A 21,567-nucleotide genomic window follows, 5' to 3' on the forward strand; every position below is an offset into this window, starting at 1 on the left:
GAACTCAGTTCTTCCTGATAGAAAAGGGTTGGGTCGCACGGGATATGCTCCAAGAGTATCTCAAAAAGCTAAAATTATTAGAGCTGTAACATTCAAGTATGATCTTATCTGACCAAACAGCTTTGTAATGTTTTTCTCCCCATCAAAACATACCTGTTACAGCGTAGACACTTGTATGCAGAGTCTACATAGATCTTACTGCCAAAATTAACATCAGCAGTAGTCGTGGCCGAGTGGTTAAGGCGATGGACTAGAAATCCATTGGGGTCTCCCCGCGCAGGTTCGAATCCTGCCGACTACGGGAAGGTCAGCTTTTGCTGGTACTTGCTTTCGTTTTGGTGAGTTCTCCCCAGCTTTTTCCGCAGATTACTTAAGGGATTTATGAACGGTTGGAATAGAACGGGGACCCTAATTGGGCCGTAAAAGGAACGCACGAGGGAACTACGGTGTCGTGTGATTGTGATTACAACCTGGGCCCAGGAGGGGGAGATGGGCCAAAACACGCCAATCTGGAACGGAAAGCAAACCGTCGCGAGGTCATGCAGCAAGGGACAGCTCTGACCCCTGGCCACAGGGATAGCCCAGCGCCACCAGAAGTCGCGGACCCACGGCGTCCTTTCGCTCCAGCGCGTTAGCCCCCGAAGCCTCGCGACGCCTGGGCCGCCTTGGGAAGACGAGCGCATGCGCGGGCTCGGGCGCGCTCGGCGGGTCCCCGCGTTGCCCTGGAAACCACCCGGCGCTGCCGCGACGGGCACCGGGAAAGACGTAACGTTTCAAGATGGCGAAGGATCTGGACGAGCTCTTGGATGAAGTCGAGTCCAAATTTTGCCGACCAGACCCACCGAGACTGGGCATGGTCGAGCGGCCCAGAGGCTGCGGCGGCGGCATTCTCAGCAATGACCGGAACCGAGCCGAGGCGAAAGAGACTCTCAGGTTAACAGGCGGGAGGGGTGAGCTGTCCTGTTAAAGCCTGCTCCACGCCCTGAAGCCGCCCTCTGTCCACGATCTGCAGCTGCCGTCCCTGGTCGGGCCCAAATCCTGAGCTCCCCACCCCCGGGACAGCGCACAGCTCAACTCCCTGTCCAGGAGGATTTGGGCATCCCTTACCAAGGCCCAATTCGGCAACCCGGGCAAGCCCCAGGAGGCTAGCCCCGCCCGTGAGAGCCCTCACCCCGTGTCTTTCACCCAGACGGAGTCCGTGGGGACCTCATGGAGGTGGGGAGAGAGAGGGGCAGCTTGGGGGCCCTCCCCTGAGCCCCGAGAGGGCCTCTCTGACCAGCTCTGACAGCCAGAACCGTTCTTATCCCCGACCCGCACCCCGCCCGCCCCGGGAGGGGGTCGTTCCCACAGAGAACCTCAGCCTTTCGCCTCTGACCCAATTTCCCAGGCAGTATAATCCTTGGGCGGGTTGTTGGAGAAAACGACTCCGTACAATTCTGTCATCATTAGCCGTTTGTTTGTTTTTTAACTCAGAGAATTGAATGAGATTACATTTATGATAAATGGCTCATTATTGTAAACACTGTATTAATCCAAACCACCTACCTTCTCCCCATGACCCCCAGGTGAGGTCCCAAGGAATCTCAGGCATCCAAATTGAAATTTGAGGAGATTTTTTTTTAAGTGTTCTGGCTTTTGATCCAAAGAACTACCTTTCAAATTTGTTAATCTCTTTGATTCCGTATAATCATAAAATAATAGGACTTTCTTTTTCCTCTCATTTTTCTCCTCAGTCCCAAAAGGTAAAAATTGTTTCATCAGAATGAATATTGTCCTTACAAGTGATGACTTGTGAGCCTCTGCAGTAACTCTGTTGGACATGTTTGTGAAATTACACAAAGGCAGATTTGGAAGAGCCCAAGGAAGTCATTCTTGTCATTTTATGCCTGCCTCTTTGGTTTCACTGGGTTTTGTTTGGTCTTGGTGTTCATGTGCATAATTTTCCAGAAGTATTTCCCCAACAACATTGGTACCCAGTTTATCAGACTTAACCTCTAATGGCATTTGTTAATAAAAATTAACCTTTGGAATATAAAATATTGAGAAGATTCTAAAGCTCAGAAACAGGAGTTCTAAAAATTAGTTGAGTAGTGGGCAGCATTCTAAAAATCAGCTAAAGAGCCAACTAAAATGACCACTTTGAAAGAGCTAGGGATTTCTTGACAATGATTATGCAAATATCACTCATTAATTTGTATGTTATTGTCTTGCATGCTGGAGGTCCTTAAGTACTCATTCCCAGGACATCCACTGTCCCTATCCCACATCAGTGTTACTTTGCAATTTCTTTTGTTCTTTTTATTCATTCACTGGGGGATGGAGAGAATGAATCAAAGAGCTGTCCAGAGCCTGTTCATGTTAGGAGAACTAGTGTGCAGAGGGCTAGAATGTCTTGAAGCAGGCTGCTCAAAATGGAAAGGGTTGAAAATGTGGATCCTTTTCAAGAACAGGTCCTTTTATGCCTCTCTCCATAGCCTGTTACTGCACTACTGAAATCCATCCATAATGTTTATAGCATCCCACCTCACCTTACTACCTCAGATTTTTCAGTAATACATTTATAAAAGCTGTAGCAAACCAGTACTGTTGTTATTCATGTGTTAAAACTTTTCATTTGGTAATGTAGTTGTAAAGGTAAATTATGCAAAAATAAAACAGCAGAAAGGGCCCTAAACCTAATACCCAAATACAATCCCTACCTGGTGTATAATGTCAAATATAAAAAATTTTATCATGCGCCAAAATGGATATTTAAAAATTAAGAACCGATTTATAGTATGAATTTATTAACAGGTGACTATCTGCCAATTGTATAGTGATGCCACTGTTATCTCTTTCCCTAATAAGAATTAAAATACTGAAGTTGTCTATTAAAATGATAGGTCTGCAAGTAATAAAATAAATGACCGTGCAACATCTGGATGCCAGAAACAACTGCTAATGTAAGAGATCAAAACATATACAGGTTGTTAAAGTGTTCAAAATAATAAAGAGAAGTACGTAATTAGTTAAAAAAAAAAACTGCTGTGAGTTGAACTTCAATAATAGGACTAAAGTGGTTCAGGATGATACAGATGGGAATATTTACAAATAATATCATAACCTCCTAGATAATATTTATCATAATAGCCAACATTTATTGAGTCCTTTCTATATGCTAAGTGCTTTGTATGTGTTATTTCATTTACTCTCCCCGACCCTTTGACGCAAATATTATCCCCCTTTCACTGACCAAACTAAGACTTAGTAAAAGAGTTAACTTGCCCAAGGTCATATTTCTAAGTCTACCAGGATATTGTAGACCTAGATTTAAGCTTCTATATATATAGAGTAGTTGAGATACGCTGTCAAGGGAATATTGTTTGGTTTTGGTTTTTTTTTTTTTAATTGATCATCTGATGATATAACCTTCAGTTCCTGTAGTAAAAAGATACGGTTATTTGACTTATAGTGGAAACCTTAGGTAAAAAATTAGAAAGACTCATTAAAATTATCTTTGTTTATAATTCTCAGGTTCTCCTTGTAACTGTACATACTTTGTGTTCTTTAAATAAGTCCATAATTTAGAAAAGTGCATGCCTAGCTTTCTCTTGAATATAACTATAGTTTTAAATGACTCATTTCAAGTGTGAAATAGTAATGTACATATGTGAATTTTTACCTGATAAACTACATCTTTGTCTCAACATCTTCAACTATGTCCATAGAGGGAAAAAATTAATTAACGTCACATTTTCCTCTTATCAACTCTAATAATAGACTATTTAAGCAAAATTCTCCTGATATTGACTTTATCTGTACTTAAGCTTCAGCTGTTTTGTTTTCAGATCAGCAGAAACATTTGAGAAAGAAGATGATCTTGACAGTCTTATTAATGAAATATTTGAAGAACCCAACTTTGACAAAAAACCCTTTGTAAGTTAAGTATTATAAATGTAATTTATAAAATAATTTATAAAAGTAATTCTTTCATTATTTCAAAACATGTTTAGAAGAGTCTGAAAATGTATAGAATGCACAAGTATCTAGTTCTTTGAATTCTGAAAAATACAGTTGTTTTAAGGGAATTATTCCACTTAGAGTTGTAGAAGAAATAAAATATTAGAAACTCTCATGTGTTTGCTGTTCATTTCTCAGCAAGAATGAAAAATTACAAAAGCTGTTAGAGCAGAAGTCAGATCACAGATGAAGTAGGTTACTTTATTTACGTATTTAAAGAACACTTTTCTTAGAGACCCAAAATAGCTTTTATTATAGGAATGTGCTCAGATGCAGTGCCTTGCTGTTATCCCATGAACCAATGAGTAAATCATTAGTATTTTAATGTTTAAATGCTTTTGTATTTACCAACTTTATAAAAAGCCCATAAAACAGTGTAACAGCCAGCTCTGTAGTTACCACCCATAGTGAACATATCAATGTTTTATGATATTTGTGTCTCTGGATTTTTCTTTTAAAGAAATTAAAATTATAGTTTAAGAACTCTCCAGCTCCTACTTTATTGCCTTCTTTCCCAGAGGTAACCTGTCTTTTCCATCCATACTTTTATATTTAATTATACTTGTATAATCATAAACTATTTTAACTGATGTATAGTAATCCATTATGTAATTCTGCCACAGTTTATCCACTTCCCTGGTAATAGACATTTGGAATGCACCCAGTTGTGGCTTTTTTCTTTTTCTTTTTTTTTTTTTTTGACAGAGATAGTGAGAGTACCCGCTAGTTGTTGTTTTTAAAAACAGTGTTTCATCGGATATTTTCAAGTGTCTTCTTTTACCTACATACAGGAGTTTCTCTAGAATGTGCAAACCTAGAGGAGGAATTGCTTGGTCATTAGGTGTACTCTTCTTCAACTTTTCTACCCATTGCCTAAGTGTTTTCCAGAGTGACTGTCATTTCTTTTCTTCTCATCAGCAGTAGATGAAAATGTGTATACTTTAATTTTTACCAGTGTGGTGGATATAAAATATATTTGTGAGACCTAAGAGGAGACCAAATGGAAGTCTAAATTACAGAGACCACAAAGAACAAAAATCTAAGAATAAATACAATACCAAAGAGGGTTTTTTTCAAAGGGGGAAGATTAAAGCCAGATAGACTGAAAACCACTAGGCAGTGCTGGTGGTAAGGATATGGATATGAGCCACTTTTATTTTTGTCATCCAGACTAAAAATCAAATGACTGATAGAGAGCTTATGATCTTTACTTCTCTAAATTTAACATTTTCAGTTGATAAGCAGATGGTAGATTAATAAGCTGATGGTCTAGTTGATTAATTTATCAACATAATAACAATGGTGTTAAATACTCTGCAAACAACAATGCATCATAAATGCCAAATAGCAATGCTAGTTTTATTCATAGTGGAGAAGATAATATAATCTTGTTATTCATGGATCATCTGAACAATTTGTTATTAAATATTATAGGTTGTGTATCTATATGTGAGGCACTGTCTCTTTACCTCAAGACATTTCAGAAGGAACGGGGATATTTTTCTACTTTGGCTTTAAGATACACTAATTTGAAATAAGAGTAACTCCTACAATCATGAAGAGGTGTTTACCTCTATGTGCTTCTTCTGTATGCTCCCTTTTTTTAGTTACCATATCCAGTTCTCCAGACTGCAAGGGAAAAAACAACCTAAATAAACCCCTGGAGGAGAGCAGATCTGTGTCAAACATGGATTCGGTGAGGAAAAGAGGTGTCTGTGAAGAGGGGTGCATGCCCACCTTTTCCAGACCAGACTATGTTCCTGAGAGTACTGCTTCCTCCCCAACCACTCCCCATTCTGTTCAATTTCTGAACTGCTCTCAGACCCACGCAGGAAAGCCCAAAAATGACAACAAATGACACAGTGTGCTATCTTCAAGCCATAAGTGGATGGTACACGAAACATTTTTCTCCAAAAAAAAAAAAAGACACATACATTATTATTATTTTTCCAGACATGCACCAGAAGCTCTTCCAGTTCTGTTTAACATCAAATAAGAAAGTTCAGGGAAATTGTAAAGTGAAATATTTTTGCCTCCATTAAATTTCCTCACCTACAAGGTAAAATGAAGGCATGTCTCTGCGTAGTTTAAATTGCCTTTTCTCCAACTTCCTTTCCTTGGCGGTGGTCCTAGTATGTGGTTGGTTGATGCTGCTTGGTACCATATACCAGTTAACACTTAATAAATGCTTACTAATGATGATCATGTTATGTAACCATACAGGAACTACTGTATGGTTGTGACTATGTAGTTCTACAATTTCCTTGCATGTCTATTGGTTGATACTGTTTGGTTTGATCAAAATTAATATTCCTAAAGTTACCCAGGAGTTTGGCTAGTTTTATTTTTAGTTCAGGTGAGTACCATTCACAGCCTTTAAAAATGAGTCTGAGGTTTTTTCCTCCTCAATTGAATTTTTCCAGGATGAAGTTTTAAATAGCAGATCCTTCATATTATATCACTGAATGTGCTATTACCTGAAGAGTTATAAAGTGACTCTAAATCTTAGCATGCTAATAATGGCAGTATACCAATTTCCTAGACTAAAAATTAGCTGAGTAATTTACAAATTCCTCAGGGAGGTCTACTTCCCTTTTGCCTTTAAAAGGTTTTGATCATTGTTTTTATTTCAGAAACTTTAAAATGATACAAAATTTTTATTTAAGTCATTTTTAAAATATTGTTGTTATAAAAAAAGTATTAGTTTTTATGCTAGAATTCTCTAAATTACCCTTGGCCTTTTATTGTTCTTGTTTTTTAAACAGAAATTAAAATCTAAATCTTCAGGTAACACATCTGTCAGAGCTTCCATTCAAGGCCTTGGTAAAAGGTAAGTTGAGATGCTTTAGTGAATTACACACACTAGTGAGCAAATACTATGAGCAAAGTCTAGTATATTTTGTGACCATTTAAACAACAGTGACATTGAACAACAAAGCACTGGTTGGCTTTCAGAAGAAAGACCAATAGCAATATCTTCAGTGTTCTCATGGTCTGTGACCTCTTGGTGTAAAAGAACTTGAATGGAAGATTATTGCTATTGTAAATAATTTTCTGCCACATGAAAAAAAAATAAGTGTGAACAGTTTCTCAGAATTAATGTTCTGTTACATTCTTCAGTGTTTACTTTGTCCCTTATATTATTTGGCAAACACATTTTTCTGTGACTCATTTTAACTCCTTGAGTGTTCCTGAATGTACGGGTTATATCCAATAATGCAGTTATCCTAGAATAAATGCCTCTTCTTTGAAATAATTGGCCTTCTCAGGAAAATCTACAATTTGATTATAAGAATATAGAGTCAATGAGACCAAATTAACTTCTCATATTTTATTTGTTGTAATTTTTTTCTTCCATCTATCAAACACATCTAGTTGCAGCCCAGTGTACCTTGGTGGAACCGCTGCTCCATGTGGAATTGGAACAAATACTTCACAGAGGTAGGATGTCAGATTTTCTTGGGGTGCCTGGGTGGCTCAATCAGTTCAGGGTCCAGCTTGATTTTCGGCTCAGGTCATGATCTCGGGGTTGTGAGATCCGAGCCTCATGTCAGGCTCCTCTCTCAGCAGGGAGTCCGCTTGGGAGTCTCTCTCTCTCTCCCTCTCTCTCTTCCCTCTCTGCCCCTCCCCTTGCTTGTGTGTCAGCATGTACACACACACTCTCTCTCTCAAATCTTTTTTAAAAAGAAAGGAAATAGAATATCTTTCTTATTAGGATTTTTGCAGTTGATACCCTGTTGTTAAGATGTAGTTCTTGGCATCTGTCTCTGTCAAAATCAGAGGTGTATTTTATTAGCCAGTCTGAGAACACTGTACTGAAATGTTTGTTATTCTGGGCAATAGCTTTTAAAAGCTGTGATATTGGGTATGCGTTGTTCTTTGTGTTGATGCCCGTTTCTAAGCCCCACTTGAAGTGCCGGTCACTCCAGTGCCAGCCTGCTTTCCACAGGATGCCAGGAGAGTGAGCTTCTGCCTTGCCATGTTTGCCGTCTGGGCAGCAGAAGCCAGTGGGTGAGACTGGTGAAGCGGTGTGGCCATGCAGCCACATAATGTGTTACCCGCCGTCTTGACCAAACACGCAGCATGAGAAGGCTAGGTTTTCGGTACCAAAGAGCTCTCAAACATAGTCGCTTGGTTTTACACATTTAAAATGCAGAAATCCTCCATTCTTTGTCTCTTCCCCATCCCTTACACCCACTGTATACTCACTACCTTTCAGGGAAGTCTCGTGGTCATGATACCACCTACCCCATACTGCTAGCATATTCCATCATCATCGTCATAATGTGGAGAAACAAATTGGTTTTAAGCATACCTTTCTGTTGTCCTGATACTGTTGGTTCTATTTTTGCAGAGGCCTATTCGCCCAGATTATTATATTTTGTCTAGTTATTCCTAAAACACTTCTTTTACTTTCTGTTAATTTTTTAAGAAAGAGAAGAATGAGATACATGATTGCATGTTGACCATGTTTTAGGAGGAATAGCAGTTATATTGAATAATAGAAGTGGGATCTAAAAAGACATTGTTGGAGGATTGTAGTGATGATGGCCTAGACCCTAGGAAGCCTAGAAAGAAAGGCTGTGGGACCAAAGGAAAGTTGAGGAGTCTGGGGAAGCCTGTATTGTATCAAGGCTAACATAAGCCCACTGGGGTGCTGCCTGCTGTAAGGGCTATAAATAACAATTAATAGCAGTTAAATCATTGTGTATTGAGGGCTGTCTATACAAAGGATTAGAGAGACAAGCTAGCCCTTCGAGAGGAATCTAGCCGGGTTGCTGTCAATCCTGACTTACCCGTGTAGAGTCACTGGGACTTGTCTCTGAGTTTCCAGACCACACCCCCTCCAATCACAGGCTCTTTCCAGTCACCTAGGAACTGCACCAGATTCCCTGTTACCTTCCACCTCCTTCTCTTGCTTCACCCACATACAGCAGAAAGGATAATACCCCTAATACTCTTCTGAGCACATCTCCCCTGTTCAGAGGGAAGATGAGAGTTGCCATTTGTCCCACATTAACTCTAGGGTTACTTGCTTTACCAAATTGTGTTCTTTCTCTTCTTGGTCCCTTCACATCCAGTGAGAGCCCAAGTCAGGTAGTCCACTTCCACCAAAATATTTGTTAACCCTCTACTTTCCACTACATTTTTCTGCTTCTGAATATTTTTGCATTTACTCCCTGTCAGGAATGACCCTCCTTTCTAATGTGTGTCCTCACTATCTTATCTGCTTATCTTCAAACTTATTTTGTCATTCTGTTTGAGATTCTATTTTCTTTTCTTTTTATAGTATTCATTGAATGCCCAGCTTGTCCTAGGCCCTGTGCTAAACACTAGATGCAATAAATAAATAAATAAATAATCAATCAATCAATCATCAATCAATTTAAAAAAAGAAAAGAAAGAAAGAAACCCTCTCCAGGAAAGGAACTGGTAAGAAGAAAATGATAGTACTTAAAGCACAAAGAGAAAGAGCTCTGATGGCAGAATGCCTGAGTTCAGATCTCACTGTGCCACTTATGAGATGTGAAGCCTTGAGAGGAGGGATGTATCTTCTAAAACTGGTTTCTTCACCCGTTAAAAACTGAACACACTCCACGGAACTCCTGTGTGGATTAGATGGAATCCTATGTTATAGTCTGCCTGTGGTGTGAAAGATGCCGAAGATAGTTTAAGTAGTAGTTTGCAGTCATTTGTGTGTCTTTTTCATCTGTTAGTGCTGCCTTCTCATTGTGTTCTAGTTCTGTGCCAGGAATCCTATATTCTTCTGCTACGTTCCCATTTTATCTCAGGAAATATGTATCAGTGTTTACCTACACGGGTCTTCTAATTTTTTTTTTTAAAGATTTTATTTATTTATTTGTCAGAGAGAGAGCGAGCACAGGCAGAGTGGCAGGCAGAGTCAGAGGGAGAAGCAGGCTCCCTGCGGAGCAAGGAGCCCGATGTGGGACTCGATCCCAGGATGCTGGGATCATGACCCGAGCCGAAGGCAGCTGCTTAACCAACTGAGCCACCCAGGCATCCCACGGGTTTTCTAATTTTTAAAATGGCCCTAGGTCGCCTGGGTGGCTCAGTGGGTTAAGCGTCCAACTCTTGATTTCTGCTCAGGTCATGATGTCAGGGTCGTGAGATTGAGCCCTGCACTGGGCTCCACGCTGGGCAAGGAGCCTGCTTCAGATCTTCAGATCTCTCCCTTTCACACTCTCTGTCTCCAAAAAATTAAAAATAGTAAATAAAAATGGTCTCTAAGATGATCCATTCTGGTTTACTTTTAAAGAGTAAATATTTCTTGAAGATTTCCTTTTATATAGTATTTTTTTACAGGTACATTGATTTGGTTCTAGCACAGAAGAGTCTTGCTCCAGGTAGAATTTAAGTAGACAAAAGAATGGCCTGTTTTATAGCTTGAGGATCCAGTCACACAGTATTGATCCATGAGCATGTTAATATTCGTCAGACTCCTTCCTACTTTCTGCACAGCTACAAGAAGAAAAAAACACATACTGTTTGCATATATATGCACAGGTAAATGTGTACATTCACAGTCTTGTCTTGCCCACTATTACAAAGATACCCTTATGGACAAACCTCTTCATAACACAGATCTGCACCCACAGAAAGATAAGCCTATACTTGTTCAATGTGCACCTAAAACATTTTATGTGTGAAGTACTTTATCCTGTCCAGAGCACTTTTTTATATATGCTTATTGGTTCAGCTCTACAGGAAAAAAAGCAAGATGCAAATAGATCAAGACTTTTTAACCCCATTTTATAAATGAGGAAATTGAGACACTGGTGTTAAATTCATTGAACACATACTAATGAACCACCTGCTTGCTAGCTCCTACATAATACATAATGTGAAGGGAAAGTGCAGGGTACAATAAGCTTAGATAATCAGCACACTAGCTAATATGAAGGGTTAGAGAATGTTTTCCCAAGCAAATAACATTTAATCAGACTACAGTATGAGAAATGAGTTGGCAAAGAGAGGAGACCATTAGAGCCAGAGGGCACAGAGTGTTAGATGATCCCTGAGCTGGAGTAGCTGTGAGTGGGGGAAAGAATCACTCTTGATGGGGCTGGAGAGGTAGTCAAGGGACATTTGGTTTGGGGGTCCTGGATCCTCTGGCAGATTTTAGGAAAAGTGTGTCATATGCAGTAGAAGGCTTTAGTTGTTTTGGGGGGTTTTTTGGTTTTTATTTTTGGCAGATGGGATGACAATCGAATTTGTGTTTCTAAAGAAAGTCATTTGGGCTGCTGAATGGAAAATGGTTTGGAAGTTGAAGGGGCAAGACAAGAGAAGACAGAAGAGAGGGAGAATAGTCAGCAGGTAGTAGTTACAGTGGTCCAGGAAAGAGACGGGGATGGTAGCTGTGACCTGAGGAGTGAAAGTAGCTGGAGGGAAAAGGTGTCATATTTGTGCCATTTAGAATCTAGAATTGACAGAACTTGGTGTTTAAATGGCTATGAAAAGTAAAAGAATGTTCTCAAGGATGACTTCCAAGTAATGTGTCTTGCCAAGATAAGAAAAGTTATTACAAACCAAGGACTCAAATATGTAACTTGTTCCTGTCCATTATCCTTTCTAGTATACCAATTTACAGAGACCATGTAATGTGTGCAAGAGGGAAGAAACTTAGCTGTTTTTGCTATTGAGGCTACTGTTATTTTCCCACTGTCCAAACAGTAAGGCTTCCTAGACTGCTGTGTAGATCTGGCAGGGTTTAACTGAGAACCAGAGTCTGGGCAGAAGACTATATCGGGCTGTATTTTGGACATTCCCATCATGAACACCTTAAAAATAGTAAAAATTGTATGTATTAGCTAGACAGAAGGACAAAGCTGTTGGTGACACCTTTATATTTACATTCCCTCCACATTTCCTTTTTTTTTTTTTTTAAGATTGTATTTATTTATTTGACAGAGAGAGATCACGAGTAGGCAGGGGCGAGGGGGAAGCAGGCTCCCTGCTGAGCAGAGAGCCCATTGCGGAGCTCGATCCCAGGACTGTGGGATCATGACCTGAGCCAAAGGCAGAGGCTTTAACCCACTGAGCCACCCAGGCACCCCATTTCCCTCCACGTTTTAGAAGAAGAATCCTGACAATTTATCTTTCACTAGAATCATGCCCTTTTTTAAAGATACTGTCTTATATGCATATAGTTATGGAAGAGAAATATATTTAAGCTCTGAAAATAAGCACTGATTTCCATGCCCAGGGCATAAAGGAAATTTAGTCTATTCTGCCTACTTTCTATGTATTTTTTATCTGTTTGATTTCCAGATAAAGCTCTGGTTTGGGAGTACTGCTGAATGATTTTAGAGTATAAAGAAGTGAGTCTTTTACTCATTTGGTGGAAAGGAGAAAGAGTGGTAGCAGGAAGCATGGTGGCATTAATAAGGTATAGATAATATGGTATAGATAAAATCAAGGCATTATTTTCAAGCCAAATCAAATTTTACATTCCTATTTTATAAACTACTTGTAAGGCTGTATTATTCCATAGATGCCTACTAATTATGATCTAATAGAGTGAATCGTAGCAGCAGAATGATTTCTTAGCTGCAAGTTAGTTTTATTTTTCTCACAGGGCAGTGTTTGTAGGAAAATGTAGTAGTGTGAATAGATTCGAATAAACTACTAAATTTTAAATTAAATTAAAAAGCATTATGGTTGAGATTTTATACATACAAAACGTCAGGAAATTCTAAATTATCGTTCCCAAAACAGCAATAATTTAGCCAAATTGCACATATGTATTAAAGCATTAAAGTTAACACTCTGTGCAATTATGTAATAAACTACATATGCATAAGAAAGCAAGTTATGGCAGCTTTGGGAACCATCATTTTGCATTTCCTTACTTGTACATTAAAAATCCAAGTTCAGATGTGTACAAATTTAATTGTGTTGAATTTCCATATGTACAAATACAACTCAGTTTAAAAGAAAATATGGAATTGTTTATGAAACTTCTGTAGATTTTGAGTAGTTATTTTTATGATTAATAATAATTTTTAAAATAAACATTTATTTTCAAAGAAATTTTCAGGCCAAAAATACTTGCAATTTTGAAGTTACCATATCTGAATTTTAGAGGGAAATAAGTGAAAAAAAAATCTAATGATGGGGTTTTTAAATTACTTTTTTATTGCAGAAGTATTGATTGTTTATTTAAAAAATAAAGCAGTTTAAAAATGTGTAAAGAAAAAGCTAATAATCTTCTCTCTCTTCCATTCCCACTACCCCCGAGGCAGCTAGTGTTAGCTGTACCGTATATAACCTTCCACATTTTTCTCCATGTTCTTACAAACTTACAAATACCTATACAGGAAAACTTTTTGGTTGTTTTTACAAAAATAGGCTCATGCTACAGTTGCCTTGCTTTGGACATGCCTCTAGGTCAATAGATAAATCTAATTCTCTTTATTGGCTACCTGACAGTCTATATATATTGCATATTATTCAGCCTTTTCCCTTTTTCATAGGTATCCAAGTGGTATCCTGTTTTTTGCCACTTCAGCAATTCAGCAGTGCAGTAAGAATTATTGAGCTAAATGGCTTATAGACTGATGTTTTTATTTGTATGTAATTTTTGGCTCCCAAAAATGGGGTTGCTAGAGCAACAGCTAGGCATAATTTTAATTTTAAAATAGTGCTAAGGTTTTTCCCAGAAGATTATAGAAATTCACATACCCATCAGGAATGTCTGGGAGTCCTAATTTTTGCTAACTTAATTGGCTAAAATGTTTATTTCTTGGTTGCTTTATATTTTAATTACATTATATTTTAACTAACAAACCCTGTGCGGGGCACTGTTATAAGCACTTTACCAGTGTTAAACGATTAGGTCCGTTAACAATTCTGTAAGGTATGTAAGTATTATTATTACCTGCATTTTACAGAAGGGGGAACTGAGTCACAGAGAAGTTATTTGACTATAGTTACACAGCTGGTAAATAGTGGAATACATTTGAACCTAGGCAGTCTGTCTTCACAGTCGGTGCTCTTAACTGCTATTCTGTGATACCCATATGAGAGAGATTGAATATACTTTTAAGTTTTAAGTTTTGTTGTCATTTGTAAGCACTCTCGGTATAGTGTAAGTATTTGACTGTGTTGAAAACATTTACTTCCACTCTGTCACTGACTGGTATTTTCACTTTGTTTTTGGTATCTTAAAATCTTTTATTGGGGTACCCAGGTGGCTTAGTCAGTTAAGCATCTGACTCTGCCTTTTAGCTCAGGTCATGATTTCATGGGTCATGAAATTGAGCCCCACATCAGACTCTGCACTCAGTGGGGAGTCTGCTTGAAGGTTTTCTGCCCCTACCCCTACATGCGCACATGTGCAGGCACACACTCTCTCTAAAATAAATAAATCTTAAAAAAAAAAAAAAAGAAAGAAAAACCTCTTCTTCCTTTTAATTTTTAGATAATCCAATGTATGTCTATATTGATTTCAGTTCTTAAGTACTTCAAATAATGGAAAAAGTTTTTTTTTTAAAGTAATCACAGTTATTACATAATCAAATTGTTAACAAGAGCAGTTCATAAGTATTTCCTTATTTTCAAAGTATTTCTTTGTTATTTTACTCCTAAAGTTACTGTGTAGCTTATGCATTTTTGAGAATTGTGTGGCATTTCATTTTGTCACATTTTCAGTAAGGACCTGTTATGTGCTAAGTGACATTCCAGCACTTCCGCCCCTTTCTCCTATATCATCAGTGTTTTACTTTTCACTGCAGCTTTGCCATTAACATAAAAATAATCTTTTTTCCCTCCCTTCTCTTAACCCCTGTTCTCAACCACCTTCTCACTCCATTTAAAGAACCTGCTCAGATGTACGTACCTTCTCAGTGAGGCCTGTGCAGACTACTCTACTTAAAGTTGAAATCCACTCCTTCTTGATACTCCCAGTTTTATTTACTCTACTTATCATTTCAAAATTTGGAAGCACTTTTCCTTTTTTTTTTTTTTAAGATTTTATATATTTGAGAGAGAGAGAGAGAGAGCAAGCACAAGCAGAGGGACAGGGAAGCAAACCCCCTTCTGAGCAAAGAGCCCGATGTGGGACTTGATTCCAGGACCCTGGGATCATGACCTGAGCCCCAGGCAGCTCTTTACCGACTGAGCCACCAAGCACCCCACTTTTCACCTTCTAACAAACTATGTAATTTAGTTATTATGAGTATCATTTCTTCTCTCATTAGAATATAAGCTCCATGAGGACAGAAGCTCACCAGCATACATAATATGCTTTCAGGAAGTATCTTCTAAGTGAGTGAATGAATGTATTAATGCCAAGTACTAGGGAAGCAGAAGCAAATAAGATACTGTCCCAGTCTTAAGTAACTTATGGGGGGACAGATTCATTTCCTATAATGTGGCAAATTCTATGATAGAGGCACCCCTGAAATTTTCAGTAGGAAGGGAAGGAACTTAAAGAAGTTTATCTTAAGTGAAGATCTCCCTCAGATCTAATTTGAAAACCACTGCACTAAAAGATCTGCACATCCCTTTTGTTTTATATCTATATAGTATGCATATGTGTATATGCATATATATGTATATATGTGTGTGTGTGTGTGTGTGTGTAAGAGCTTAGAAAAATAAGGAGCTTTATACAGAAATATAACATGTAAGTTTGTGCAGAAACTTAACCTGAGAAGTTGTACCTAAAGATATGTAATCCATCCTTTCATACAAAAATGTTTAGTCACATTAATCTTTACTTTTCTGTTATTTACTCAATAATCTGTAGTATGTAGTGTATCCTATGAATAAATCACCAGATTTCCACATTTAAACGTACCAGTAATCTTTAAAGTACTGTTGTTTTTCTCTGAACAGAGCATGTGATCATCTGCGTTGTATAGCGTGTGATTTCTGGGTTGTAAGCTACGATGACTACATGTGGGACAAATCATGCGATTATCTGTTTTTCAGGTATGTTTCCAAAGAACTTTACTCTGAAAAATATACCAAGCAATAACTTTATATTTATTTTGCTATAACGTCTTTTGGTGGACTTGGCAAGATCATGTGTCCTCCACCTCTTGCATATTTCTGTCATCTCCTCCTCTCCATCTGTCTGTAGTCAGACTATGTGAGGATATCTTACTTCCGGACAGGAGTATAGTAGAAGCCTTCTTGCTGATTTCTCCGCCTACAGTCACTTCTTTCAGACCCTTCCCCTTCTGAGAAATAATGCATAACTCTGAGTGTGCCTTGTACATGCCCAAAACTCTTCTGCTTGTGGAATCATGTCCAAGTTCCTTAGTACAGCATTCAAGACCCTTCACCATCCAGCTCCCATCTGTCTGTCACCCGGTGTGTCTGTCCACAGTTTGCTTTTCACCTTCACAAGATTACAGCTGCATCAGAGTACTCAGTACTGCTGTTCCCTGGGACAGGGCAAGCTCTTCCCTTCAACTATCCCAGCATTTATTTACCTAAACCTGACCTGTCCCTCAGGGTACAATTCATTGCACATCCTTCATGATTTCCGTACCTCTCTGTCAACTTGGAAGTAAATTCATCCTTTCCTGTGTGTCCACAGCACTTTGTGCCTAGTCTAGCACTCACTGGAGTAGAAGATTGAAAATTTTAGGTCTGCCTCCCTCCTTGGGGTGAGGATAGTGTCTTTCTTATGTTTTTGCAGTTTATACATTCTTATATACTTACTCCATACCTAATGTTTTTAAGATTTGTAAGTCATAAAAAGGTATCTGAATTATATATCACATGGGACACACCTGGGTGGCTCAGTTGGTTAAGCATCTGACCCTTGATTTCAGTGCATGTCTTGATCTCAGGGTCATGAGTTCAAGCCCCATGTTGGGCTCTGCTGGACATGGACCCTGCTTAAATAAATAAATAAATATAATTGGGCTGTGAATAATATATCACATTTTCAAATAAAAATTAAGACCTAAAAATTAATGAAGTGCACACACCATGCATTTTTATCCCTAACCCCAAACCTGAGCCTAAACAAGAATTGTATTTTCTGATGCAAGTAATCAGAATATATTGCATCTCTCTCTAATAGATGAAAAGGTGAAGGTGTTTCTTCCACACCTCTTCTGGCAGCCATTCTCCTGTAAATCCATGGGAATTTTTTTTTACTTGAATTGTTTATTTAAACTCTTTCACATCAAAATTTCACACATTTTGAAATTCAGTCTTATGAAAACTTTGAATCCTTTCTAAGCATACACAAAAATTCAAATATACAAATTCGTGGAAAAATTACAGTTTGAGAGGTTTCATATTTCCCAACCCGAGTGAAGCCTAGTACAGTCCCCAAATCCCAGATCAGGTTAGCCCACTTTTAATCCCAGAGTTGGAAAAGTTAACTTTTCATTCAGGGCTGTTTTGCCATTTCTGACTTTTCTCAGTCCTCTGCTCTGGTTAATGTAATGAGTGGTCACTGATCCCCCTATGTCACCACTGTGAACCACCAATCTTGAGAAAACTAGTAGAGAATGACAGAATGCATGTAATGTCAGTGCTGTGGTGAGCTCTCCGTAACTGGGTAGGAGGTAAACTAGTGATATATTCAGAGGAAAGCTAGGGAATGGAAGATTTTCACATCTGATGGCAGGGCTGTGTGAATGAGGATGTGAGCTGCTGAAAGTAAAGGAATGGGGAGAAGATGAAACACTTGAGGAGGTGGGGAGTAAGAGCCAAAAGAAAGCACAAGTAGGTGGTCACTAAAGAAGGCAAGTTAAAAGGCTTGCAGGGTGCCATTGATTGCCTGACATTGCCTGGGGAGCCATTTCTTTTTAGTGGTATCAGTCTGCACATTGGCTTACTTTATTGTCCTTATCTTATAAATGAGGGAGGGAAATGTGTATCTTAGCTCTGACAAGTTCTAGAGTTTTCAAAGAGATATAAGCTATACTTAATCATCCTGCCATAGTAGCTACATAAGATGCTTTTATTTTCCTACTAAATCATTTTCTTTATGGGAAATTATTTTTCTAAACTTTTAAGATATGTGCATCCTAAAAACAACTCAAAATGCATTCATTAGTGTCCTGGCTATTCATGAATCCTACTCATAAAATCTCTAAGGATTCAGTCAAGTATCAAACAAATTTGTCACGATATATTGCAGATTGAATAAAGAACACTTAGTTTTCCATTTTGTGGAGGCTTTTTCTTTCTGATAAAACTTAGATGATCCATCTCTTCCTGTAGTTTACTGAAAGCAAACAGTTGGCCTGGAAGATCTAGGTTTTGTTAGGTTCAACCTGAATTATGCCTGTATTTTGTACAATACAGTCCTGTGTGATGCCCACTGGCCACCAGAGGGCACTTTGTAGCCTTCTTTCTGTTGCAGTGACAGCACTTTGTCTCTTTTCTTAATATTTACTGTATTTCATCATTTTACTTTGTATTTTATAATTTTACTTTGTATTTTTTCATCATTTCATTTTTGGATTTTTTCCTTCTTTTCCTGTTACAGAGTAGTTATATAAATTCAGTACATGGATTGTCATGAAAATCATAATTGATTTTCAGTTCATTAAATTTAAATTAACTTCTCTAGTCTTTCTATAGTAGCATCAAGTCAGACAGTTATCATTTTTTATTATGGTCCTTCCCATTGATTTAATTATGTTAACATTATTGACATTTAATGCAGGATAGACATTTGTTCTGTCTCAGTTTATCTTGCTGATCAGTATATCATTGAAACAATTGAAAGATATAATATTAGTTCAACAAATAGAAATAACAGGCACTTTATGTCTATTTAATGAAAAACGCTATAGTTAACCCATCAGAACCCTATTTATGCCTCTTATATGCCCTCCATTGGCCATATTACAGGCTTTTAGAGTATGGTATAAGTGACTATCTGAGTAGGAAATGTACCACCATCCTCCCACTCTCTTCTCATATCATGTCATCTCTGATAGGACAAATCAATAATTCTTCACTCAGCCTTTTAGTTCTCATTTTCTATTACGACAGCTTTAATAAACAGACCTACAGGACTGCCATTCAAAAGCACTGGATACCAAGGAAATACCATCAGAAAGAGCACAGAAGCCTATCTTCTGTTGTTTAGGTGAGAGGGCCACGGTTGTTTAGTGTTCAGATGTGGTAAAAATAGGAAAATAAAGCAATGACAACTTTTTTTTTCTAAGTTATCCAGCTCGAGCAAAACCACTGTGCTAAAATCTTCATTTTTTTATTAATAGAAACAACATGCCAGAATTCCACAAATTAAAAACAAAGTTGGTAAAGAAGAAAGGAACACGAGCATATGCCTGCCAGTGTAGCTGGAGAAGTATTGAAGATCTGACTGACCTTCAGACCGATCAACAGCTTCGTTGGGTTTGTGGTAAACATTAAGAATGCAGACTTTTCATATTCAGACTAATGCCTGCAATGAGAGCAATCTCCAGTAATCATCAACATTTTTAGCGAAGATACAAAGCAGTATCATGCCCTTTGGAAAAAGACAAGAAATTTCATTCAATGACTATATAGTATAGATTTTCAAAGACCTAATGGACTTGAGAAGATAATGTGTTTAACATTTTGGAACTATTTCTTTTTGCTGCATTTCACTTAGGAAGGTAGCAAGTTATCCAAATTCTTTGCTAGCCACTCTCCTGTTAAATGGAAGTTTAATTATGGAGTTTCATACAAATATATAGGCATTCATTAGCAACTGCAAAATTAGTCACTGCTAATACACATAGCTAAATATTCCTCACTTATAGCATTTAAAGAGGATAAAACTAGCCAGTGCAGAGAGGTCCCTGAGAGTTGGTGGGGAGGAGGTGTAGGCATCATCTCCTTTGGTCAGATTTGTTGTTGCCAAAGATCAGAATTTAGATGTGGCAGAAACCATGTGATCAGTGGCTAACTGAAGGATTTGGGGGGAGCACAGGTTCATTGTAAATGAAAAGACTGCCTCTATTGACCTTACCTCAGTAACTCCAAATGATATTACACACAGTAATGATAAGTATATATTCTTATTTTAGCTTATTTCTTCTCCTTTTGTTCATTTAGATAATCAAAGGGTAGTTTGCTATTTTAGTAAATATTTATATATAAAATTTTTTTGATGTACCTATAATCACAAGGAAAAATCCTAATACAGATAAATCATTATTGGATTTTTTCCAAGTACTTCTCTAGCCTCCAGTGCCTAAAATCCCATCAAGTGAACAGCAACTGAGATATTTGCTCAGGCAGCCTGTTGATTTTCTGGTGGGATCAGGCTGACATATTGTTTGTCAGATGAGAGCTTGAAAGAAGAAATAAATCATAGTGGAACCAACAGGTAATCTGTTGTGCTTCTCCTTGACATCTCTGAGACTGGAGGAACCCTATAATAGCAGCACATTCAGGAAATCAGTTACCTCAAAATTACCAGTTCCCAGCACCGTGAAGAAACTCTGGGGGCTTTCCAATCTGCCATAAGCACTTTATTGCGTGTGTCTAAGACACAGTTCAAATGTACGACACAAGGCATGCTGAAAGGGAGTAACTGAAGCAGAGTTATGATTGCTTAGTCTTATGATGAATCCATTCCAGTCACCTTACTCAAGTAAGAAGAAAGATCGGCCATTAAAATCCTTTTCCTAGCCGTGACACATGTGCTAGTAAGTCTAGCATTGCAGCAAAACCCATAGTAAACTCAACAGTGGCAGATGCTTACATTTTTATATTGACAATGTTTACAGATTTTATCTTTGAATAAACATTTTTTACTCCCTAAAATCTTATCTCTGTGTAATTGTATGAGAAACAAGGGGATTTGATTGAGATATCATTAGTCACAACAATGATGTTTTCTTTTTATTCAAATGAGCAAATGTACTAGATCATTAATTTGAAAATATTTTTTCTCTTTTATTATTTCATTACTGTCCTGTATCTTGGATACATTGCTCATGTTTAGCATTCTGTAACATAATTCCCCAATGTCGGAAATGTACATATGAGTTCATGTTTTTGTTGGCAATTTACTTTATAAGCTTTTTAATATTGCACAATTTTTAATCCAAAATGTAGAAAGAATATTATGTTGAAATACCAGTGGAGGGCGCCAGGGTGGCTCAGTTGGTTGGGCAACTGCCTTCTGCTCGGGTCATGATCCCAGGGTCCTGGGATCAAATCCCATACTGGGCTCCCTGCTCAGTGGGGAGCCTGCTTCTCCCTTTACCTCTGCCTGGCTGTCTGCCTACTTGTGTACTCTCTCTCTCTCTCTGTCAAATAAATAAATAAAATATTTTTTAAAAATAATAAAAATACCAATGGATAAATTATAACATTGAAATTTAAGCAAAAACACAACCATTTTAATAACAATACAGAAGAAAAACATAGCTTCTGATGAACTATAATTTTAAAATGCAGTCTATAAAACTTCCTAGATGTTTTGCCTATTTGTTTTTAATGTTTATAATAATTTTCTACATTAGCAATCATCTGTTTTTTGTCAACTTGGTAGCTACTTTCTTTGAACTATATTATACTCTCAGACCCTTATCCTGCCTAGAAATGAATAAACAATAAATAACTTTA

The 21,567-nt window shown here is 37.9% G+C and overlaps 1 protein-coding gene across 1 annotated transcript; it reads left to right on the top strand.

Annotated features, from left to right (window-relative positions):
* Positions 1-212: 212 nt before the first annotated feature.
* Positions 213-21,567, top strand: CFAP418 (cilia and flagella associated protein 418). Its single transcript, XM_082722857.1, has 6 exons — positions 213-933; positions 3,828-3,915; positions 6,765-6,829; positions 7,375-7,440; positions 15,859-15,954; positions 19,224-21,567. Exons 1-6 carry the CDS (start codon positions 779-781, stop codon positions 19,375-19,377), a joined length of 624 nt encoding a protein of 207 aa, XP_082578983.1. The 5' UTR covers positions 213-778; the 3' UTR covers positions 19,378-21,567.

The sequence above is a fragment of the Mustela nivalis genome, assembly GCF_964662115.1.
Source record: "Mustela nivalis genome assembly, chromosome: 2".
Classification (NCBI taxonomy): domain Eukaryota; kingdom Metazoa; phylum Chordata; class Mammalia; order Carnivora; family Mustelidae; genus Mustela; species Mustela nivalis.

Coding starts and splice junctions, on each gene's coding strand:
- CFAP418 (XM_082722857.1), top strand. CDS start 779: ATGGCGAAGGATCTGGACGAGCTCTTGGATGAAGTCGAGTCCAAATTT. Junction 7,441..15,858: donor GGAACAAATACTTCACAGAG/GTAGGATGTCAG, acceptor TTCTCTGAACAG/AGCATGTGATCATCTGCGTT. Junction 15,955..19,223: donor TGCGATTATCTGTTTTTCAG/GTATGTTTCCAA, acceptor TTTTATTAATAG/AAACAACATGCCAGAATTCC.